The sequence below is a fragment of the Oncorhynchus masou genome, chromosome 12 (genome assembly GCF_036934945.1).
Source record: "Oncorhynchus masou masou isolate Uvic2021 chromosome 12, UVic_Omas_1.1, whole genome shotgun sequence".
In the NCBI taxonomy this organism is placed as follows: Eukaryota; Metazoa; Chordata; class Actinopteri; order Salmoniformes; family Salmonidae; genus Oncorhynchus; species Oncorhynchus masou.
The window spans coordinates 49,297,072-49,320,054 of NC_088223.1; the positions used below are offsets into that span (position 1 = coordinate 49,297,072).

Genomic DNA, 22,983 nt, shown 5'->3' on the forward strand with positions numbered 1-22,983 from the left:
TTATGGTTAAGGGAACCGGCAGATGGTAAGATCTAATGCACAGCACACTACCACGAGGAGACGGAGCAAAGATGCCCCCAGGCACTTTTAAAGAGATTCAATGTGCACCTGGCCTCTGACCATATTTTATTAATGTGTCTGGAACATAATCCACCCCCCTGCCACCCTCCTCCTGCTCCTCCTTCCGCTGTTATTGTTTGGGAGAGAGGCCGCCGGTTTGGTAGGGAAAAGAAAGTGGGCCTTGTCATAGCAGTGGATATAGGTCAGTGACACAAGGTCTCTGGGATTAGGAAGGGAGACGCTCTCTCTCTCTCTCTCTCTACTCCCCCCTCTCTATCTCTCTCTTTACTCCCCCCCCTCTCTCTCTCTGCCTCTCTCTCTCTTCCCCACCCCTTTATTTCTCTCTCTCTCTCTCTCTCTCTCTCTCTCTCTCTCTCTCTCTTCCCTGCCCCTTTATCTCTCTCTCTCTCTCTCTCTCTCTCTCTCTCTCTCTCTCTCTCTCTCTCTCTCTCTCTCTCTCTCTCTTCCCCGCCCCTTTATCTCTCTCTCTCTCTCTCTCTTCCCTGCCCCTTTATCTCTCTCTCTCCCCCTCCATCTTTCTCTCCTCTCTCGCTCTCTCTTTGCGTGGAGACATTCCCTTGCAAAATTGTCTTTGTCTTTTAATGGAACCCATATGTGCTTTCATGCACAAACTGTGTATTCAGGTCTTAGACTGATACTTACCCGTCAAGCACACTGACCTGCTCTCTTTCTTTATCGCCAATTATACACACTCAGACACGCACACTCCTAATACCCATCTTTATATACAGACAGGTCCAAAATGATTGGCACCCTTGATAAAGTTGTATTCAATACATACATATACTGAGCTATATTGTAGGTTAAAAAAAGAAAATCTACGATGATATTATTTAATGCTAAAACAATTGAAAAAAATGAAGGGATGTTATTTAACGAGTAATAAAAACATATATCCAAAACGATAGGGCTCAAAATGATTGGCACCTCTGTTTCAAAACCTAATACTTCACATTCACATTCTTTCCTGCATATGATTCCTCTTTTCAACACCAAACGTACAATATAGTAAAGTGTGAGTGTTAGTTCATGACACGCACACAAAGACATACTTCAAATATCCCAGTGAAGCCCACCAATGATTTTGTGACCTACAGTGCCCCCCCCCCCAACCCACCCACCCACCCACCCACCCACCCAGGGCAGAGGAGAGCAACATGGGCTGTACATAGGCGATGGGACAGGCAGCAGCATCTATGGTGGACTGGTGGAAGCCTCCATCCCTGAAGGGATGTGAGCTAACTGTTCTATATCACCTGGCCCTACGCTCTAGTCTGGCCAATGCTGAGCTAACTGTTCTATATCACCTGGCTCTACGCTCTAGTCTGGCCAATGCTGAGCTAACTGTTCTATATCACCAGGCTCTACGCTCTAGTCTGGCCAATGCTGAGCTGAGCTTCAACACACCAAGGCCAAGTTTAGTCCGAACGCAGCCTTACATTGACTTAAGGATTCAGTCGGTCCCCTCTCAGCCTTTTCTCAATATCCACTGTAACCAGCAGCATCCTGACTCCTGACACTTCCACACAACAGCCGTAAAGCTTATTACCTTTCATATTCTCTCTTTACCCTTTCGTCCCGCATGACCAAAGGCAATAGAGCCTTGTGAAGAGAGGGCTCCAATCTTTGAATAATGTTTGCATGGTGTGGATTGTTGTGGCGGGAAGGGGACGAGTTGGGGCACCCCATGCTAGACTGAGTCTGTATGATAAACAATGTGACACGGCGGTACATGGTGATGAATGGCCCAGCCTCCGGCACGGAGCACCTTTTTTTCGGGCGGGAGTCCATGGAGTGAACCCCCTCTCTCCAGCTCCATAAATCACTGGCTTTGCTGGTCAGTAGAGTGAGAGCCGGAGCAGGGCGAAGAAGCAGTGGCGGACGGGGTTTGCTGGGGGCAAGGTCTTCTCTCTCTCTCTCTCTCTCTCTCTGTCTCTCTCTCTCTCTCTCTCTCTCTCTCTCTCTCTCTCTCTCTCTCTCTGTCTCTCTCTCTCTCTCTCTCTCTCTCTCTCTCTCTCTCTCTCTCTCTCTCTCTCTCTCTCTTCTCTCTGTCTCTCTCTCTCTCTCTCTCTCTTCTCTCTCTGTCTCTCTCTCTCTCTCTCTCTCTCTCTGGGAGCAAAGGAGAGAGGAGGGGTAATTGCTGTACTCTGTTACTGATGATTCTCTCTGATGTGAGGCATTTGAGAGTGCCCTCCATTCAGTCCCTAGCCCAGATACTACTCTGCATTCCCGTCCTGAACAAGTTTTTACATTTCTATACAAACAAAGATTCTCAGCAGATGTGCGAAGCAAACATTATTGGATGTTACCTCGATGCTGCAACATTCAGATTCGCTTGAACACTTTTCTTTTCTTTATCCCTCTTTTCATTCGGTCTTCAAAATTCGCACCCTTTCTTTCCCCTTGTGAGCAGGGCCGGGACGATACCAGTACCAGGTCCTTTAAAAACCTGCTGCTTGTGAAATATTGTGTGCCATAGCCTGGAAAAAAAATACGTTTGACTCTGGACGACAACCATAATGATGTTTGTTTCCAACATTAGGGCTGTTTACCAAAATGAGTTCATCCGCTCGGCGTTTTGTATCCTTGCCACGATAGCAACGAGTATTGCTGTGTACTGGTATCGTCCAACTTATGACCTTTTGTATACGTTACGAGGTCCTTGTTTTGTCTTTGTTCTTTTCCTCTCATGTTGTCATTCTCCTATAACCTTTCAGTATACGACTATCCTTTTCCTTTACATGTCTACTTTATTATAGACGTTACGTTCAGCCGGAGGAAAATCACAGTACTACTGTAGTCCTTCTGAATGACAAGTATCACTTCTGGAAGTGGAGACTCAGCCAAGAGGAATGTCTGGCATGAGGAAAGGTAAACGCTCACTTATCAATCCAGCGCTCCACTCTCGGATCTGTTTTCATCTGGCACGTCCAAGGAAACGGCTCAGGATGTACGTCCCTGTGTGTGAATGTACAGGAAGCATCAGGGTCCAGATGGGATCTGAGATCAGGCAGGTTCTGTGTTTATACCCACCTGTGCATCAGATTAAACACCCTGCTCGAGGATACATAGCCGTGTCCCACCTGGGAGGAGTGGAAACTGAGGCCTGGCACGCCATCCGTCCACTTCCTGTCCCTCTTAGCGAAGCTGCACCGAGGCATAGCTGGATGACGTATGTTTTGTGTTAGTCCAGGCTGAATGGGCCGTAGAGTGAAGGCCTCAGTAGAAAGCAAAGTGGACTCAGGACATGTCAGGACCAGCCAGTTTTCCACAAGGCAGATATGAGGCATCTGGTTACAATCAATGTTTCCCTCCGCCATTATGAAATTAGCTGTGCGGAAATGATTTGAAACGGCCTGTAATGATTTCTGATAGAAATGTGCAGCATTGTTTCGCTCTTTGAGATAAGCGAACCGGTAAATCAGTCAAAACAAATGCAAAGAGCCCCTTCACTGGGGGAGGAAAAATGATCCCCCCCCCCACCCTTTTTTGTTCCAAGCCAGGAGTCTGTACTTTAACTGCGTCAGCTTGGCTGCGTTTCACAACTGATGGCTTCTTAACTTCTTGGCGACAGATGTGGTTATTCTTTGCGAAGGCAAAGGATAAATAAATAAAAACACGTCATAAGCCTTCGCCGTTTTTTGTATTTTTTTTTAAAGAGCTCCGTCCTCTTATCTTGTTGGGGGCCTATTTGTTTATGGGGGGAACCCTTCCCTGTAATGTGCAGAAGGGACCATCCGCGCAGGCGGCTTTGAAGACCCTTTTGGATCATTAGGCTGATTGCGGTTCTAAGTGAGTTTGTGATGGTTTAATTAAACTCCAGCTTTAAGCTGTGGGCCTCTTCAGTCTTCAGTAGCCAGTTGGTTGCTGTACACACACACACACACACACACACACACACACACACACACACACACACACACACACACACACACACACACACACACACACACACACACACACACACACACACACACACACACACACACACACACACATTCACACACACACACACACACACAACTTATCTGCTTCTCTGTCTCAAGATGGATACATAAATAAGTACTGTGCTGTGCCTCCAGACCGGAGACGTTTGTGTTTGTGGATAGCAGAGTGAGCCATTATAGTCGCTGGTTAATTTAGGGCAAGGTTGTTAGCGATTGAAAGTCACCCGACTCACCAGCACTCTTGGCTGAGTGGCTGGGTAATAAATTATCCCACTCGTTCCTGTCAGAGGGGGGTGGTAGGGGGAGGGGACAGACAGGTGCTGTGGTTCTGCTCTGGTTCTGGGGGTAGATTGGTGGGTGGGTACCCACTCAGACTGAACCTGTTACTGTTACCTGGGATGTGTTCTCTCTCGGTGTCCGAGTGAGGTATCCGGGCAGGAAGGTGGAGTTGGCAGTGTTAGTGTCATGGCAGGATGCCGTTATTCCCACTCCCACACACATGGTGCATCCCGGGCCAGGGGACACATGGTGCTGCCGCCCACTCCCTAGGCCTAGCCCACTGCTGCTTCGACACATACACACAAACTGCAGAGGGTTTGGTTAGAGCCCAAACACCTTTATAAAAAATAAAATTAAAAAAAGTGAAATTGAAATTCAAAGGATTTTTGTGCTGGATATATCAATCCCCCATTTCCAACCAATAAACGGTTAGTGATGGTTTGTGAACTCCTGAACAGAAGTATGGACTCTGACTCTGCCTCTCTCTCTCTCTCTCTGCCTCTCTCGTTCTCTCTCTCCCTCTCTCTCTCTCTCTCAGTTCTTCATCTCTCCTGGTCCAGAGAAGTATTGACCCAGTATTTCTCTCACTTAATATTCCTCATATCACTACTCAAAGGCTAATTGGGGGAAGAGATACCTCATTAAGGTTCATTTGATCTATGCATATTCATTAGCTGGAGGTTGGTGCATTAAGCAAGAAAACACACAGAGCCTCTCATCCCTTTGAACGTGTTTAGTTATGTATTTACCTGCACACTTCCTGTTTATATTTGTCCACCTAAATTGCCGTCTCCCCTTTTTTTTCCCCTCTCTCCATCAGACACAAGTTTTGAAGTGGGAATCCCCACGTGAGTTCTGTGAATTAGAACAAACTTTTCCTGAAATCAATCTTTTTTTCCCCCCCATAATGTAATGGACACGTAGATGCTCTGTGATGTTGTGCTTTGTGATGTTGTGCTCTGTGCGTTCACAGCAGTCCTTACAGACCAGAACGCTAGCTAGCTACCTTCGGGGCAGAGATCAATGCAGTGCCAGCTTTATGGGCCCGACTGCAGCTCGCAGACGGCACTCAGCGCTAATTTACATTCCTTCAATTCTTTATCTTTAGTGCTTTAGCAATTTAGTATACAGCGACTTCCACGTATGGCAGTTAAAATATAATAAAAGGACCCCCACGCACACTTCCCCAGCCCTGTTCTTCAGTTTCACTTTTATTGTCATGCTTTCATCTTCGGAAAATAATGAACATTGGCCATTCCTTCTTGACTTGGTTAAGCTCATTAAGTTCACCTTGTTTTTTTTGTGTGTTATTTTTTTGTTCTTCCGTTGTGAGCCTGGTTTTAATGCACTTCCAGACTGTTCTCAATCCAGCCTGTCGTTCAGGGGGTTTGTCTTGTTTGAAAGTCGGGGGGGGGGGGGGATGTGGCCTTCAGGATTATTTGGAAGTGGTGGAGTAGATTAATAGGTTAGATCCCAGGGGTGAGCTTGTACTTGGTTGTAAGGGTGCTGCACCCACAGAAGTGTTCATCTATAGCCAGTATGTCACACAGTTGTCATGGCACTTCCTTGAAAACTATCTTTAAAAAAAATAATATTAAAGGGGCAATCTGTAGTTGCAGCATCCATTTTTCTGGACCCATTGATTCTTGAAAAATATGACTTATGAATTCCTTATGAGCTTAGTTCAACTGTCACACCCCACCAGATCCCAAAATATACGCTTGTTTTACTTTGTGAACACAGTAGATGTAAACAAACAGCATCAAACATGGTGGAAACTGTCATTTTGATATCATGGATGGTCAGTCCTCGTATCTGTAACTCTGTCAGTGGATTTGAGATGCTTTTTTCATTGTTTCAACTGCTGATTGCCACTTTAAACGTATTAAACATATAGACATGCCAATTCACTTCCAGCTTCATTTTGGCAGACTATTTTGTTAACACCAGATTTGTCAAATGTCTCATTACAACAGCTCACATCTCTTCCTAATTGGTAATTGGCAAAAACAGACATTGTTGACATACTGTAGTCTAAAGTGTGAATCTTTGAACATATAGTTCCAATTCCAGAACAGTAAAAGCTCCAGCAGAAGCAGGTGTGTGTGTGTGTGTGTGTGGTGTGTGTGTGTGTGTGTGTGTGTGTGTGTGTGTGTGTGTGTGTGTGTGTGTGTGTGTGTGTGTGTGTGTGTGTGTGTGTGTGTGTGTGTGTGTGTGTGTGTGTGTGTGTGTGTGTGTGTGTCGATCCGAGCAGAAAAAAGCCACCCCTGGAGTCTCTTCCTCCTGCCAATACTCTGAGTCCTGTTTGATTGGAGTATTTCTCTGAGAGCACTATAAATATCATCAAGACATTTGGTTCCCAGAGCTTTATGGCTCCCTGGGTGCCTGTTGTCAAAACCTGCCATCTTGTTGGGAATAAATAGATAGTTGGCAGGGAAGAGATCCATCTCCCTTCCTGCCCCTCCTGTGAGTTGTGCTTCATCACGAATGCTTGGTGCGTTGCAGGGGGGTGGGGGGGGGGGGTATTGAATACTCTGCCTCTCTCTGCTCTGCCAGCTGCTGGAGACTGATCCTGGGTTTGTGATACACGTAAGTGCCGCTGGGGGAGTCGAATGACTGAACAGCGCCATGCATTTATCAGTCCACTTAAACACAGTGGAGCCTCTGTGCTGGAGAGCAGACTGAAGGGTGCTGTTGCCAGGTGATTACAAGTTTTTTGGGGAAAAGAGGATAGGAACACAAGGGGGCGCCATTGAGATAAGGTGCCGGGCAGAGAGGACGAGTGGACAAAGAGACAGGTTTACTTTTGAATTACACCTGACATTTTTTTGTTTATTATGTGGATGTCATTTAGACACAGGGCATACATTGGCGTATTTGTCCCCGGGTCTGGTTTGTATGGAGATTAGTGAGCCTGCAAGCCAGATAGTGTAAGGATGTAGAGTGTACGGCTCTTGAAAGGGTCCGGTGCAGCCCACAGAGCAGCAAAAGAAGATGGAGCAGACCAGGGAAGTGGGTCACCTGTTCTAACGCTATGTGTATCCTGCTGTATCCCATGTCCTGCTAGAGTCAAGATTATGCATTTGATATAATTAACACGTGTACCAAAATGTGTAAATATGTACCTGACATGAAACTCCCCAACCCTAATTATTCCTTTTCTGTCTGTCTTTTGATATCCAACTTGGTCGTCATTATAATTATTTACCTTCCTTGATCCTATGTAAATGCCACAGTGAGCCCCCCCCTCTCTCTCTCTTTCTCTCTCTCACTCTCTCTCTCTCTCTCTCTTTCTCTCTTTCTCTCTCTCTCTCTCTTTCTCTCTCTCTCTCTGCCGTTTTTGTTGTTGTTGTAGGCCTGACAATCGCATGGTACCCACCAGGGCTGGCCTAAATCACCATCTAATTGGCTGCTATTGAATATTCAGCAGACAGCTCGGCTACACATGTAGTGAAGTGAATAAACAAGTACATCACATGGAGGCAAACAGCACCGGGGGAGTCGGAGAAAATATGCTGCTGGGGGTAAATTGGGCCGGAGTACGGAGAGTGTGTCGATGGGATATTGCTGTGGATGCTTTATAGGCTTTTCTCCTCTATGTCTATCCTTGCCTGGGCATCTGTTCGCCCATATGGTGTTATGGATATAAGAGCTACTTCTGGTAAGACTGGATGAGGAAGGTTCTCAGTGGTGGACACACAGTCGGGAATGTTCTATTCACATCTGGGACAGAGCCATTCTATAAATGACAAAGTCCTTACAGCGCCACTGTGACAGCTCTTAGAGCGTGCAGGTAAGGAACTCAGCCTTCTGGAGCAGAACACTGGAGCATTCTCTCCCCGTTTGAGTTGCTTTCCCTCTCTCTGCTGAGAGCTTTGCGACGAGAGTTGATGGACTCAGCCCACTTTTCAAATAGCTCTCCTTTTGTTGAAACCCTCTGAAACCTCTGTTTTTATCCCCTCCTCCTTCTTTTCAGAAACATTACATTGTCTTTATTTTTAGGGGTAGCAAATAAAAGGCTTTGATTGTTAAATAATTGATTGATTCATGCGGTGAGTTAAAAGGAAACAGCGCTTCCCCCTTCTTTTTGTTTGTTCACTTATTTATTTGTTTGCTCTGTTTGTGTGTTGTGGGGGGGGGGGGGGGGGGGTGTAAGTGGAGGGTTCTGAAGCCACGTCTTTGGTTCATCATGGTCCTTCAAAAGAAACCTGATTCCCAGTCAAGTGTTGTACAATGGCTGTCCCGCACCTCCCTAATGTTACAGCACAGTCGGGCTGAACGCTGTTCATGTTCTCCAGGTGGGGGACGTGTGTACACACACACACAAACACGTATACATACACACATCCACACACCGTACGCACAGAGAACACTGTAGGCGGCATACACACCCTGCATCATTACTTGTGCGCATTACAGTGACCTGAGACAGAACCAGGGCACTTTGTAAATGTCACGGGCCAGCCCTCTCCCCCTCTTTGCCCACGGAATAAAATGAATTGAATTGTGTGCTATCAGCAGCAGCAGCAAGATAAATCTGTCGTTTAAAAGAGAGTAGTAATTAGGTGTAGAGAGCCTACTGGAGGGAGGGAGGGAGGTGCTGGGGCACACAGTAGAGTACAGAGCTGCTTTTAGGAGTAACCCAATTAATGTTTTGCATGTCAGCAATCAAGTTTTCGAGATATGTAACTTTGAAAATAAAAACATCTGGTCAGATTTCTGTATTTTGAAAGTTACATATCCTGAAAACCTGATTGCTGACATGCAAACATTAATTGGGTCTATATCAACAATTGACTACTGAATGCAATACCAAAAGATACAGTCGTTTTGGGGTGGAGTTTTCTCTTAATGCAAGGGACCAGAGAGGCTCTGTGACAGGGTGCAGATGAGCTGCTAAGCAGTCCTATAGAGGGCCTGGTGTGGGGGTGAGGAGGGATGAGAAGAGGTGAGGAGGGGTGAGGAGGCAGGGGGGAGACAAAGTCTTTGACCAGGTCCATTACAAAAGCCAAAGATGGGAACTGATGCTCTGTTTGGCAGATGCCATTTTTGAACTCTGAAAATCTTCCCACTGATTCTCAGTTTATCTAAGGATTCACCTCGCACCTCTCTCACTGTTTTTCTTCTCTCTTTTCCCCCTTTCTTTCCCTATCACTCTCTATCTCTGTCTCTCTTAACACACACACACACACACACAATCCTCTCCGCTTCACACTATATCTGTGTGACCTTGATCTGCGAACCACTTTCAGTCGGTACGAAAAACTTAATCACAGACTGTCAAACCGTTGGGGGGCGGGGGGGGTTCTTCTCTTTTTTTTCCACCTCTCTCTCTCTCCACCTCTCTCGTTCTCTCTCCCTCTCTTTACTTTAATGCCCTTTCCAGTACAGGGGGAAATTTATTGCTTGTGGGACAGGTGGAATATGAACAATGGGCAGAATGGAGTGCAGGGTTATCTGGCCAGCCTGGGAGCGCAGCGGGAAATCGATGTGACCCGTGATACACTGTCATCACAATTCCCACCCTGGCTGTCCTATTTGTCTTGCCCCGGGAAGCCGGGATGGCTGGTGTCATCTCGCCGAGCCAGATTATCCGGGTGAATCATGGCTCGAGCCACTCTCAGGCTTCTATCTATTCTCCCCTGGACCGCGGGCCTGTCGTTCCCTCTGTGGGTGGGGGAGGGAGGGATGGAAGGAGAGGGTGGGAGGATAGAGAGGGTCTGTGGGAAGGTAAAATATGATGCTCTTTGCTGTTCGGTAGCTGTCTCCGTGGTGATACTCTGCTCTGATCTGGGGTTTGCGCTCTGCTTCTTATAGATGAACCACTCTTCAGAGAGAGGCTGTGCAGGACATACAGGCGTCCTCCTCACACACCATCGCACGCCGCTTCCCTCTCTGCCGCTTCCCTCTCTGCTGCTTCCCTCTCTGCTGCTTCCCTCTCTGCTGCTTCCCTCTCTGCCGCTTCCCTCTCTGCTGCTTCCCTCTCTGCTGCTTCCACTGGCTCCCATCAGCAATGCGTTTAGCTTTATTAAACTGTTCATATGGTCCTGTGAAGGGGAGGGAATGTGTGTTTGTGCATCAGTTTTATTTGAACAGCCCCGTGACGTGTGATAAAGCTGGTTGTAAAGCTCAGGTCCATTGTGTGTCGTGTTAAACAGATGAGGCGCAGCTGGCCCTGCCCATGATGAAGCCAGGCTTTGAGAAGATGCCCCTGGGAGGACAGACCCTGCCTCCAGGCTTCCCTGCCCCCTTCCTCTTCGCCGACGGACTCAACTCTGTGGAGACTCTGCTCACCAACATCCAGGTAGAGACGCACTCTTTATGTCATGGAATAGTGGCACTGGTGGGAGTGGGTGCTGCTGTGTGGTGTTCTGTGTGTGTTTGTGTGTGTGTGTGTTATGGTGTGCTGGTGGTTAGTGGTGGAGTTGAAGGTTAAAGTGCTGCGCTCCTTTCTCTGTCCCTCGGGCGGCGCAGGGCCTGCTGAAGGTAGCGGTGGACAATGCTCGTGTCCAGGAGAAACAAGTCCAGCAGGAGAGGAAGGAGCTCAAGATGGAGCTCTACAGGGAGAGAGAGATGAGAGAGAGTCTGGAGAGACAGCTCACCTCCGAACTGCACAGCCGAGGTAAGAGAGAGAGAGAGAGAGAGATGCATATACCATATATTAATGAATACATATCAATGAATTGGCGAGGACACTAGAACAGTCTTCAGCACCCGGCCTGACCCTACTGGACTCGGGAGAATCAAATGTCTACCGTTTGCAGATGATCTGGTGCTTATGTCACCAAACCAAGGAGGGGCAGCACCTAGATATTTTGCACAGTTGCTGTCAGGTGTTCCAAAAAAGGTCCAGAAGCCAAGATAAAAAAATAAATTAAAAAAATGCAAATTCCATCCAGACACCGTTGCCCTTTGGACACAAATAATGCTACCTACCTCGGCCTAAACATCAACACCACAGGTAAATTCCACAAAGCTGTGAATGAACTAAGAGACGAGGCCAGAAGGGCCTTCTATGCAATGAAAAGGAACATAAAACTCAACATACCAATTAATATCTGGCTAAAAATATTTCAATCAGTTATAGAACCCATTGCCCCTCATGGTTGTGAGGTCTGGGGTGCACTCAGCAACCAAGAATTCACAGAATGGGACAAACACTCAATTGCAAAATTCTGAAGTTTAAAGCCGGATTTGGAACAAAAATATTTCCCAAGCTTTAAACATCACAAGGAGCACTGTGCAAGCGTTTAATATTGAAATGGAAGGAGTATCAGACCAATGCAAATCTACCAAGACCTGGCCGTCCCTCTAATCTTTCAGCTCATACAAGGAGAAGACTGATCAGAGATGCAGCCAAGAGGCCCATGATCACTCTGGATGAACTGCAGAGATCTACAGCTAAGGTGGGAGACTCTGTCCATAGGACAACAATCAGTCGTATATTGCACAAATTTGGCCTTTATGGAAGAGTGGCAAGAAGAAAGCCATTTCTTAAAGATATCCATAAAAAGTGTTGTTTAAAGTTTGCCACAAGCCACCTGGGAGACACACCAAACATGTGGAAGAAGGTGCTCTGGTCAGATGAAACCAAAATTGAACTTTTTGGCAACAATGCAAAACAATGCAAAACGTTATGTTTGGCGTAAAAGCAACACAGCTCATCACCTTGAACACACCATCCCCACTGTCAAACATGGTGGTGGCAGCATCATGGTTTGGGCCTGCTTTTCTTCAGCAGGGACAGGGAAGATGGTTAAAATTGATGGGAAAATGGATGGAGCCAAATACAGGACCATTCTAGAAGAAAACCTGATGGAGTCTGCAAAAGACCTGAGACTGGGACGGAGTTTTGTCTTCCAACAAGACAATGATCCAAAACATAAAGCAAAATCTACAATGGAATGGTTCAAAAATAAACATATCCAGGTGTTAGAATGGCCAAGTCAAAGTCCAGACCTGAATCCAATCGAGAATCTGTGGAAAGAACTGAAAACTGCTGTTCACAAAGCTCTCCATCCAACCTCACTGAGCTCGAGCTGTTTTGCAAGGAGGAATGGGAAAAAATTTCAGTCTCTCGATGTGCAAAACTGATAGAGACATACCCCAAGCGACTTACAGCTGTAATCGCAGCAAAAGGTGGCGCTACAAAGTATTAACTTAAAGGGGGCTGAATAATTTTGCACGCCCAATTTTTCAGTTTTTGATTTGTTAAAAAAGTTTGAAATATCCAATAAATGTCGTTCCATTTCATGATTGTGTCCCACTTGTTGTTGATTCTTCACAAAAAATACAGTTTTATATCTTTATGTTTGAAGCCTGAAATGTGGCAAAAGGTCGCAAAGTTCAAGGGGGCCGAATACTTTCGCAAGGCACTGTACTTTGTGTACAATGCAAAACCCCAATCAATGCCTGCATAGCAGAATGAGGACTTTACCCGCTAGTTATCACTGTACTAGTCATCAACATCCAGAAAAGAGATGTTCAATTCTGCAACCACCTCAAAGGAAGCGATGCCCACACATTCCACCACAAAGCCCTCACCTACAGAGAAATTAACCTAGTGAAGAGCAGCTTCAGCAAGCTGGTTCTGGGGCTTTGTTCACAAACACAACCAGAGCCCCAGGACAGCAACAACATTAGACCCAACCAAATTTTGAGAAAGCAAAAAGAGAACTACAGTATTTGACACACTGGAAAGAGTCAACCAAAAAACATAGCAAATTGGAATGCTCTCTGACCCTAAACCCGAGAGTACACAGTGGAAGAATACCTGACCACTGTGACTGAACCAAAAATCAAGAAAATCCTATGTAACTATGTACAGACTCGGTGCCGCTGTGGGCAGACCTGGCTCTCAAGGGAAGACAGGCTATGTGCACACTTCCCACAAAATGAGGTGGAAACTGAGCTGCACTTCCTGACCTCCTGCCCAAATGTGTGGCCACGTTAGAGACACACATTTCCCCCAGATCACACAGACCCACGAAGAGTTTGAACACAAATCAAACATTGATAAACTCCCGTATCTGTCAGGCGAAATACCGCAGTGTGCAGTCACAGCAGAAAGATGTGTTGCCCGTTGCCATGAGAAAAGGGCAACCAGTGGAACACAAACCACATATTCATCTGTTTATTCATCCTCCACTACTATTCATACCACAGCTATTTGCACATTGCTAAAACACTGTACGTAGCTGATAATATAACACTTGAAATGTCTTTCGCATTTTTAAACCTTTGTTTACTGTTCATTGTCTGGTGGTTTGTCGTAAATGTTGTTTCGTGTCTTCTCACTTTTGCCTATTGTTTTTTTTTTCCTTCTCACGTGCTTTGGCAATGTAAACACGTTTCCCATGCCAATAAAGCCCCATTGAATTGAGTGAGAGAAAGAGATCTGGCAGTGGGAATGAATACATGAATATATACATACAGTAAATCAAAATCCAGTCAAAGGAATATGGGCTTGGGTCTATACTGGACTTGGCACACACCCGTGTCTGATTTAGATTTGAGTTGTGCATCTTCAACCCCGGCCAAGAAATTAAGGCAATTAGTCGTCTCGGTAACAACTCCAACAATATGTACAGACACTGATTATCTATTAACCATGGCTGTTATTTCATTGCCTGTTATTCAAATGTGTATTTTAATAGAGAGGCAGTAAAGTGATGATTTGTCCAATCAGCTGTGTGTAATTAGAGGTGTTAGCAGCTCCGAGTTAGACAGGGCAGAGCTGGTGCTTCTGCATGGTGCCGTTCGTTCCTCTTTACTGGGAACACGCTTTTTATTTGGCTGTTAATTTGGGAAGTATCGGCACCCCCAAGAGCTGCCAACTGGAGACTCTGGGCTAGGCTAAGCTAGGCTGGCGCAGCTAGGCTAGCTGTTGTAGTACTGGTGAGGCAGCACTAAGGATTCACCGACGCAATGTTTCTTTTTCTCAGTTTGACTCAGTCGATGTGAGCCTGTCAACTCACTGGCTATCTTTCCCCCTCTCCATCCCTCTGTCCCTGTGCAGCCACCATCCAGAAGCGCCTGAAGAAGGAGAAGAAGGCTAAGAGGAAACTGCAGGAGGCTCTGGAGTTTGAGTCCAAGCGTCGGGAGCAGGTGGAGCAGGCCCTCAAAACGGCCACCTCCCCAGAGAACCTCTGCATGAGTCTCAACGGTAGGCCTCAATACTCGCCTCTCCTGCTCCTCGCCTCTTTAACTCTCCTTTCATCTAGTTTTATTATATTTTTTCAATCTTTCTCATCCCGTTATATATCCCATTTCTTAAGTTCTTTCCCCATGCCCTTTCCATCTCCCTCTCTCACCCCCCCCCAATCTCTTTTTTTAAAATCCAGTACTTGTCTTCCTCATTCTTCTCTGTAAAGCAACGCAGATATTTTCATTCATGTCTACAGCGCAGCGGTCCTAGCGCTTATCACTTCCAGCGTATTAGCATTGTTGCCCTGGGAGGAAATGGATACAGATACTTATCATAAACGCTGTAAATGCAAACGCTTAAAACGGCAAATTGTTTTGATAGCTCCTCATTTTCAGTTGTTTATTTCTGAATATCGTACCAGGAGCAGAGAAGGGGGAGGGGGGGAACGGAATCAAGAGCACAGCACACATCTGCAAACATTTCAGAGGGCAGAGCAATTATTTCCAAGGCTGATTAAACATGCATTTATTAGAAGAAATGCATTGGGTTTTCTTTCATCTGACGTTGTTGGGGCTAATACATTATTGTGTGAACAATCAGGCTACTTCTCATGCTATTTGCAGAAAACCTATCTCAATCTTATCCCCGTTTCCGTACGATCCCAGATAAGCCCCCCCCCCCCCCCCCACACACACACACACACTTAAAACATCATTTGTCTCTTGGATAGAATTTCTCCTCCACCTGGTATATGTTCTTACACCGGAGACTGTCTAGATAGGTAAGATGTAGGCTAGATAGGTAAGATGCAGGCTAGATAGGTAAGATGCAGGCTAGATAGGTAAGATGTAGGCTAGATAAGGTAAGATGTAGGCTAGATAGGTAAGATGTAGGCTAGATAGGTAAGATGTAGGCTAGATAGGTAAGATGTAGGCTAGATAGGTAAGATGTAGGCTAGATAGGTAAGATGTAGGCTAGATAGGTAAGATGTAGGCTAGATAGGTAAGATGTAGGCTAGATAGGTAAGATGTAGGCTAGATAGGTAAGATGTAGGCTAGATAGGTAAGATGTAGGCTAGATAGGTAAGATGTAGCAGCCCTAACTGACGGTTGTGTTCCATTTCAGAGGCAGTGATACCAGAGGTTGAGCCGGAGCATAACGGCAGCCAGCAGGAGAACTCGGCTGTACAGGGTAAGCATTAGCACGCCCTTGGTTCAAGCTCCCTCTCAGTCTCTGGGATCTAGGGGAGGGGGGGTCAGGTAGCTATGACTTAGCTCCTGTGTTTGATACACCTGAGTGTACTAGACATTAGGAGCACCTGCTCTTTCCATGACATAGACTGACCAGGTGATTCCAGGTGAAAACCCTTGTTGATGTCATTTGTTAAATCCACTTCGGTCAGTGTAGATGAAGGGGAGGGGAGGCAGGTTAAATAAATAAAGATTTTTAAGCCTTGAGACCTGGATTGCGTATGTGTGCCGTTCAGATAGTGAATGGGCAAGACAAAATATTTAAGTGCCTTTGAACAGGTTATGGTAGTAAGTGCCCGGCGCACCGGTTTGAGTGTGTCAAGACATGCAACGCTGCTGGGTCTTTCACACTGAACAGTTTCCTGTGTGTATTAAGGATGGTCCACCACCCAAAGGACATCCAGCCAATTTGACACAACCGAGGGAAGCATTGGAGTCAACATGGGCCAGCACCACTGTAGAATGCTTTCGACACCTTGTAGAGTCCATGCCCCGACGAATTGAGGCTGTTCTGAGGGGAAAGGGGGTGCAACTCAATGTTAGGAAGGTGCTCCTGTTTTGTACACTCAGTATATAACGTCATCTACGGAGTTAAGTTGTGATGCTCCAAGAAGTGTGTACCGCCAACTACATGAAGTCACTATCAGTCGACACTTGTCAAAAAGTGTCCATTCTTTCATTCTTACCGTGTCCCTATATTTGTCCTGTGTAACTGAGAGCTTTCATTTGGGTGCTGATATATCCTTTGTTTGAAAAAAAAATAAAAGTAGCATTTTTACGCGACGTTGTTTGTGAACGGAGAAGGAGCAGCCCGTCATTTCACGGACCATTTTTGGGGGGTTTTGGCAGGGGACGCAATCAGGACAAGCACAGGTAAGCATTAAAGAATGCATATTTATAAAGTGACCGAGTGGTAGTGCATGTTTGACATCTCCTACTTCATACTCCATTTTAAAACAGTGGATTGCAGGGCGCAATTTGACAGACGTCACATTATCATATAAAAGATTTCCAGCTCTCATAGAAAAGCTGGCAGTTACACAAGACAAACATAAGTAAGGTTAAGGCATTGAAGAATGGACATTTTTACAAGTAAAAGGTGACCCCGGTGTAGTTGGCGGTGCACTTCTCTGGGAGCATCACATTAGAACCCTGGATGGAAGATATTCATACATGGATATTACCAGAGCTAGGGGGCGAGGTAGCATGGTGAAGGTACAGGGGCTTGGTATATCTCTCCATTTCCTAATATCGTCATAAAACCACAATATGTGCGCCACAAAGTACCGTTCAGATGAACTTGTTAATGTTGGAAAGTACCCTCACATTTGGAGGTCAACGTTAGGGGATTGATGAGGTTGGGGAGACGTTGTGGCCTCCACCTGCTCCACACATGGGCCTTAGTGCCTCTTCATAGTACCTTGTGACCAACAGCAAACACAAACCAGAGAGACTCTCTCCCTCTCTCTCTCTCTCTCTCTCTCTCTCCGTCAGCACTCCGCTCTCCGCCTGGGCCTCTTTGAAGACTCCCACCCCTCGGAATAAGATTACAAACTGATGTTGTTGCATATGCGTTTCACGCTTCCATTCTCTCCGAGTTTTGTTTGTGGAACCCCCTGCCTCTCCACCTCCGCCCTCCCATCCGATCCCCCTAAAACGCAGCTGAAGCTCTGTTTGATAAATGGAACCTATTATCAACATGTCTGAAGGCGAATTAAAGACACTCTGCCCTACGTCTTATTGAAATGTGGGCTGCGATAGGTGAATAAATACATATGTTTACAGAACATCCGGTGAGTGTGCTGCAAAGTGTTTCAGTGGAGATGAGAAGGTGGAGATTGTTTTTCTCAGAGCCAATTTCACAGTCTGCAAATAAAGGGCTCTCCATTTTTCTTGCTTCTGACAGCATCGCCACGCAGCGGAATGTTAAGGCCCTCCTCCCCTCGTATCAATAGGCTACTCCGCGGGGGGGGGGGGGATTTGCTTTTTCTAAGGACAGGGTTCATTATCAGTGTGAGGGGGTCATCTGTAGGGTGAGGTGAGAGGGTCGTCTGAGTTGAAATCTGCGGTCTTGGTCAGGATTATCGAAATATGGAGCCCCTCTCAGAGCTAAAACCTCAAGTCGTAACCATAACGCCAAGGGCGCAGACATACTGGTTCACAGACATGTTTCAAGGCTGGCTATGTGCTAGCCAGCACTTTAGGATTTCATTGTTAATCCCACTTACTGTTGTGTTTTCCTATCGCAACACATAATTATCTGACATTCAGCCTTGTAAATCCACGTATTTGTCCGTTACTAATGACAGTGTGGAGAAGGGGATTATGGGGCCGTGGCGTTCCTGACCTTTAGGGCAGCAGGGAGAACTGCCAACGGCCACGTGAGAGACAGACGGCACACCTTCCCTCACGCTCCACTGCCCTCCACAGGGCACAGGAAGAGAGAGAGAGGCATGGGTGACACTGTCACACTATAATCATTCCCTACCTTCGGTCATGCTCTGGAGTGGTCGGGCACCGTCCACAGCAACAGGCAGCAACAGGAGTTTTCAATTACATTTGAAGACCTTTTCCCAAAAACCATGAATTCCTGTGTTACTGCTTAAAACGGGTCGGGTACATCTATCCTATTCCTATGCTTCTTCTGTTTGCATTGAAGGACTTTCCTTTGGCCAAAGTTTCGGGTACATCTATCCTATTCCTATGCTTCTTCTGTTTGCATTGAAGGACTTTCCTTTGGCCAAAGTTTTAAAGGATAATTATCTTAGTAATATTGCATTCAAGCCTCATCACGACTGGCTGATTAGATCTGAGGTACCATTATGAAAGCATCGTTAGATCGTATCCCCCTCCTACCTATCAATGATTGCATTCACTATGTAGCAATCAATCTGAGTTACAGTGCTATTAAAATAAGCTCTGTTTCAACTGTGCCAGCTTGGAATCCCATGCTGATGTGGTGTGTTCGTCCAGTTCCAGTCCACTAGCCTGTCCATCGCCCCACTACTAGCCATGCCCAGCAGAGGTGTCTGTCTGTGGGGATGCTGTGGCTGGGCACGTGGGGCCTCTCCTGGAGCTCCTGGCTGTTTGGGGACAGGGAGCCGACTGACTCTCTCCCACAGGGGCTTAAGAGCTCCAGTCAGGAGTGTGTTGTCCGGCCCCTCCACCCCCGCAGCCCACCGCATTTATCCATTACACTGGGAGGAATCTAATTACACCTCGCTTCACTCCCAAGTTGGACTTCACAGTTTTGCAAGCTTAGCACTGACAACTGATTTCATTAGGTTTGATTGTCCTTGCTGAGATCCCACTTCTGGGCCTAAAAGCTTTTTACGCTTTCTCAGGTTCCTCTGTGTGTTACGGCCTATTACGCCGACCCGCGTCTGTTTTATTAATCAAGATGAGTGGAGGTAACAGAAACTGCTGAATACAAAAGGAGGTGACATCATTTTGCAAGCCGATTAAGAGAAGAGGGGGAGAGTAAGAGAGAGAGAGAGAGGGGGGGGGGGGCAGGAGAAAGTAATCAAAGGCAAGGACCCAGAAAGGATAGATGAGGACCTCAACACTCAAGGTGTTATTACACCAACACACTCCTGGCTTCAGTCTGGCTCCTATCACAACCACTTGTTCCTTAAACAAACGGCTCAGCATCTTCAGCTACATGAATAATCTACCCCCAAATAACTCGAAATCTCATAACCTGCTTTAGTTCCAAACACGTGCTGTACATACAGCAAATGAGACCCTTAGGTACCATTCATTTCCAAAGTTTGCAACTCACTAATTGGCAACCCAATGAAAAAAGAGCAAGCAGGAACTATCAAGGTGAAGCTTTATGGCAGTCCCAGATATGTTGTAATTAGCCAGTTTGCAGTCTATGCAGAAAAGAATGGGGCCAGAGGGCCAAAGCCGTGTTAAATATGGATTGAGCTGCTGAGGAGGGCTCCCAGAGGTGCTGCAACATACACAAACCACCCATTCTCCCTCCACACATCTATTCGATTCACACTGCCCTGCGAAGGGTTAAACATAACAGATAGAACGAATGTTACATATTGACATTGGAATACAATTAGAGAACCAGGAAGGGTTTCTCTTCTCGTCTTGACAGTACAGACAGCACATCACCATCCTTTCCTCTCTTTCTGGGCCTCGTCCTCCAACACCACCAAACATTGCCCCCCCCCCACCCCCACTTCTTGATGATGTTCCGTCATATTTTCTATTTTCCCAGAACCCATTTCAAACATGCAGAACCACTCTCCTTAGCACAGCACAGCGATTGCCCATTCTGTCTCTCTCTCTCTCTCTCTGTCTCTGTCTCCAGTGAGAGGAGCTGACGGGGGTTTACTACCATGTAGAGATTAACATGCAGCTGCTGACTCCAGTCACTTCGTTATCCAGCTGTTTTTCTTTCAAGCTGTCCCCTCCTGTTGACAACTAACACTAAATGATTAATCACCCATATTATTCCTGATGCACATTTGATTAAAGGAGATACTAAATCCATTGGTTGCTCTTGAACTTTTGTTCTCGTGCTTGTGGAAAAGTTGAGAAATCACAAACTCAATTTCACATGATTTGAGACATATACACACTTTGGAGAGTAAACAACTTTCCTCGAGAAACATCTTTATTTACACTCCCCTTTGAACAGTGAAGTTAAAAGTTGTACTTTTGGTTTTATACTCCAGCATTTTGGATTTGATATGAAATGTTTCATATGAGACAACACTACAGAATGTCAGCTTTTATTTGAGGGTATTTTCATTACATATCCGTTTTACTGTTTCGAAATGAAAGCACTTCATGTACTGTATCTATGTTTAGTGTATTAAAGTAGTCAAATGTTTAGTTATTGACTACATCAAGCTTGTTATTGATTATACAATCTTGTTGGATGCATTTGCGATTGTTTTGGTTGTGTTTTGGGTTATGGCAAAATGTGTAGAATTGCACGAAATTAGCTTTAAAACAGCAACATTTTCTCTCCGCCTTATGGCAAAAGGTAGAATAGCTTGAGATTAGCTACAAAATTGCAGTATGACACTGAGTAAAGATGGGTGGATGGAGCACTTGATTAACTGATGTTTCTTTGTTTCCGTAACAGAGAACAGACCCTACACCAAGCCTCCAATAATGTACTGAGAGAGACCTCCAGCTTCTCTAGACCTGGCCCAGGGCTGTCGCTGCAGGCTTCCCCAGAGACAGAGCCCTTGGCTGGGAGAGGACGAGTGGAGAAGAGGGATGACTGGAGGGAGGAATGGATCCCCAAAACCATCCCCTGAAACTCATGTACAGGACTGCAGAGAGGGTGTGGTGGGGCGAGAGGCAACACTGGAGTGCCACTTATTGCTGCCCCATCATCTCACTTCAGCTACTTGTAAAAAAAATCCCTCTATTTTACTTGTTTTGACTACTTTTGTTCTACCCTCTTTGAGAGAAAAAAGTAAGGACCATTGAAAATAAAACTGTCTTGGATTTCTCTCTACTCCCTGTGAAGCACATACAGAAGCCTATCCTCCTTCTCTACTCTATTTCTTTCCAAGCCGATTTTCCTCTCGTTATTATTATTGTTATGAATTATTATTGCTATTATTATTCTCGTTATTAGTTGTTGATTCCTCCAATGCCCCAATAGCACAAGTCTTGCAGCGCATATATAGGATCATATCTTCCTAAAGCTCAAAAGTCTGAAGGAGGATATGAAATGTCAAATTCAAGACAAAAATGTGCTTCTCTTCTTCTATCCCGTTCATCATCAAGTAAAAGGGACTCAAATGGTTTCTGAATTTCTACGCTTTTCCCCTCTTTTTTCCGGGGTGGATGGGGGGGGGGGGTATTGTTGAAAAATGTCACTACTGTCTGTTGACTTAGAAATGTGTCCGCTCCCTGAACTGCATTGTTCCAGTGTTTATTTTAAGTGTGTTTTACTCAAAGCTCAGTCTGGATACAAAGAAAGAGATATTGAGTTCTATCCTATAGAGCCCTTCCTCCTGTAAAGGTTTCTCTGTTGCTGTGTTCAGTTCAAAGGTTCTATTGCTGTTATAAATACAGTATTACAGTAACCCCTGTTCTGTTTATCCCCCCCCCTTCGTTTTTAGACATTTAAAAAAAAAATGCTTTAGCGTTTGCTATTCTGACGTCGTAATAAAGTGGATACATTTTTAGTGAGAAAAAAAAAACGAAAGTAAAATGAAATACCCCAATGCACATCCGATGCAAGCATGCATGTAGATACGACACTGGTAAAAAGTTACACTTGCTGGTTTAAAAAAGCTGCCAATTTAAATATATTTTTAAAGAATTTTGGGGAATTTCATTATTACCATGATCACAACCAGGCAGCTATCTAAAATTGTTGACCTTGTTTTAATGATAATAGTATCACATCACAGCCTTGCACATAACACAAAAACAATAAAACATACTTCTGGACATCGTGGTCGATTTGTTCGTTTTTTTTTTGTTGGTTTGGTTTGGTTTTTAGTAATAAAGTTCTAGATTCAGAGGTGTTTTGTTGACGTTTTCTGTGTCCTCTGTTTCACTGCTTGCTGGGGGTCTGTCTGAGGTAGCAATAACACCACACCTCCAAAGAAATGATTCTCCCTGCGTGAGTGAGTGCCGCATTAAAGCGTATTTCTTCTAGTGCGTTGAGTTGAGAACCTTTTGGGAGGGTGAGGCAAAGAGAGAGTGATGGAGAGCGGCCAGCTATAGTCCCATGGTGTGAGGAGTGAAGGAGCCCTGGGGGAGTCCTGTGGACTTTCCGGCAGAGAGCCTTACTGGAAGGACGAGGAGGAGGGAAGAGGGGGTGCTTTGCACTTCAATTAGAGACAGGTCGTTTGATCTGCTTCTGATTGCCCTTCCTCACTTAAAGCTTTATGTAAAGTAGTCAAAATGCTTAATTAATGATCAGTGATTTCTTTAATGAAAAGACAATTGCTGTAGAGGGCTATTTGATCAGTGGAATTAAAATGGAAAATTTGCATTATTTTCATTATAAAACATAGGATTTGATTAACACTAACAAGGAGAGGGGAATCAAACAAGGAGTTGCGACCTTGACTTGTGGGGCAGGTGCATTTTTTTTTTCTTCCACGCTCACTCTTTTTCTTCGAGCGTAATCCATAACAGCAGATCCATGTCAATTAAGAATATTGGTCTCTGGGATGAAATATGAGCGGAAACCTGGATCGATGTCACTTAACCTCTCTGCAGAGGAATTGTTTGGACAGATCTTGCCACTGTAGCCCTGAACGATTGCCTGTCATCAATACAC

At 45.5% G+C, this 22,983-nt stretch overlaps 1 protein-coding gene across 8 annotated transcripts in view; it reads left to right on the forward strand.

Annotated features, from left to right (window-relative positions):
• dacha (dachshund a) overlaps positions 1–22,142 on the forward strand; it is a 130,440-nt gene extending 108,298 nt beyond the window's left edge. For 5 of the 8 annotated variants that reach the window (XM_064980888.1, XM_064980892.1, XM_064980891.1 and 2 more), the window contains 5 exons: positions 10,466–10,610; positions 10,772–10,929; positions 14,326–14,472; positions 15,580–15,645; positions 20,815–22,142. In XM_064980888.1, coding sequence (XP_064836960.1) covers positions 10,466–10,610; positions 10,772–10,929; positions 14,326–14,472; positions 15,580–15,645; positions 20,815–20,852 — 554 coding nt within the window. In that variant the 3' untranslated portion in view covers positions 20,853–22,142. Of the gene's footprint in view, positions 1–10,465; positions 10,612–10,771; positions 10,930–14,325; positions 14,473–15,579; positions 15,646–20,814 lie in introns of all 8 variants that reach the window. The other 3 variants (XM_064980889.1, XM_064980894.1, XM_064980895.1) reach the window with 2 other exon arrangements.
• The last annotated feature ends 841 nt before the right edge of the window (positions 22,143–22,983 follow it).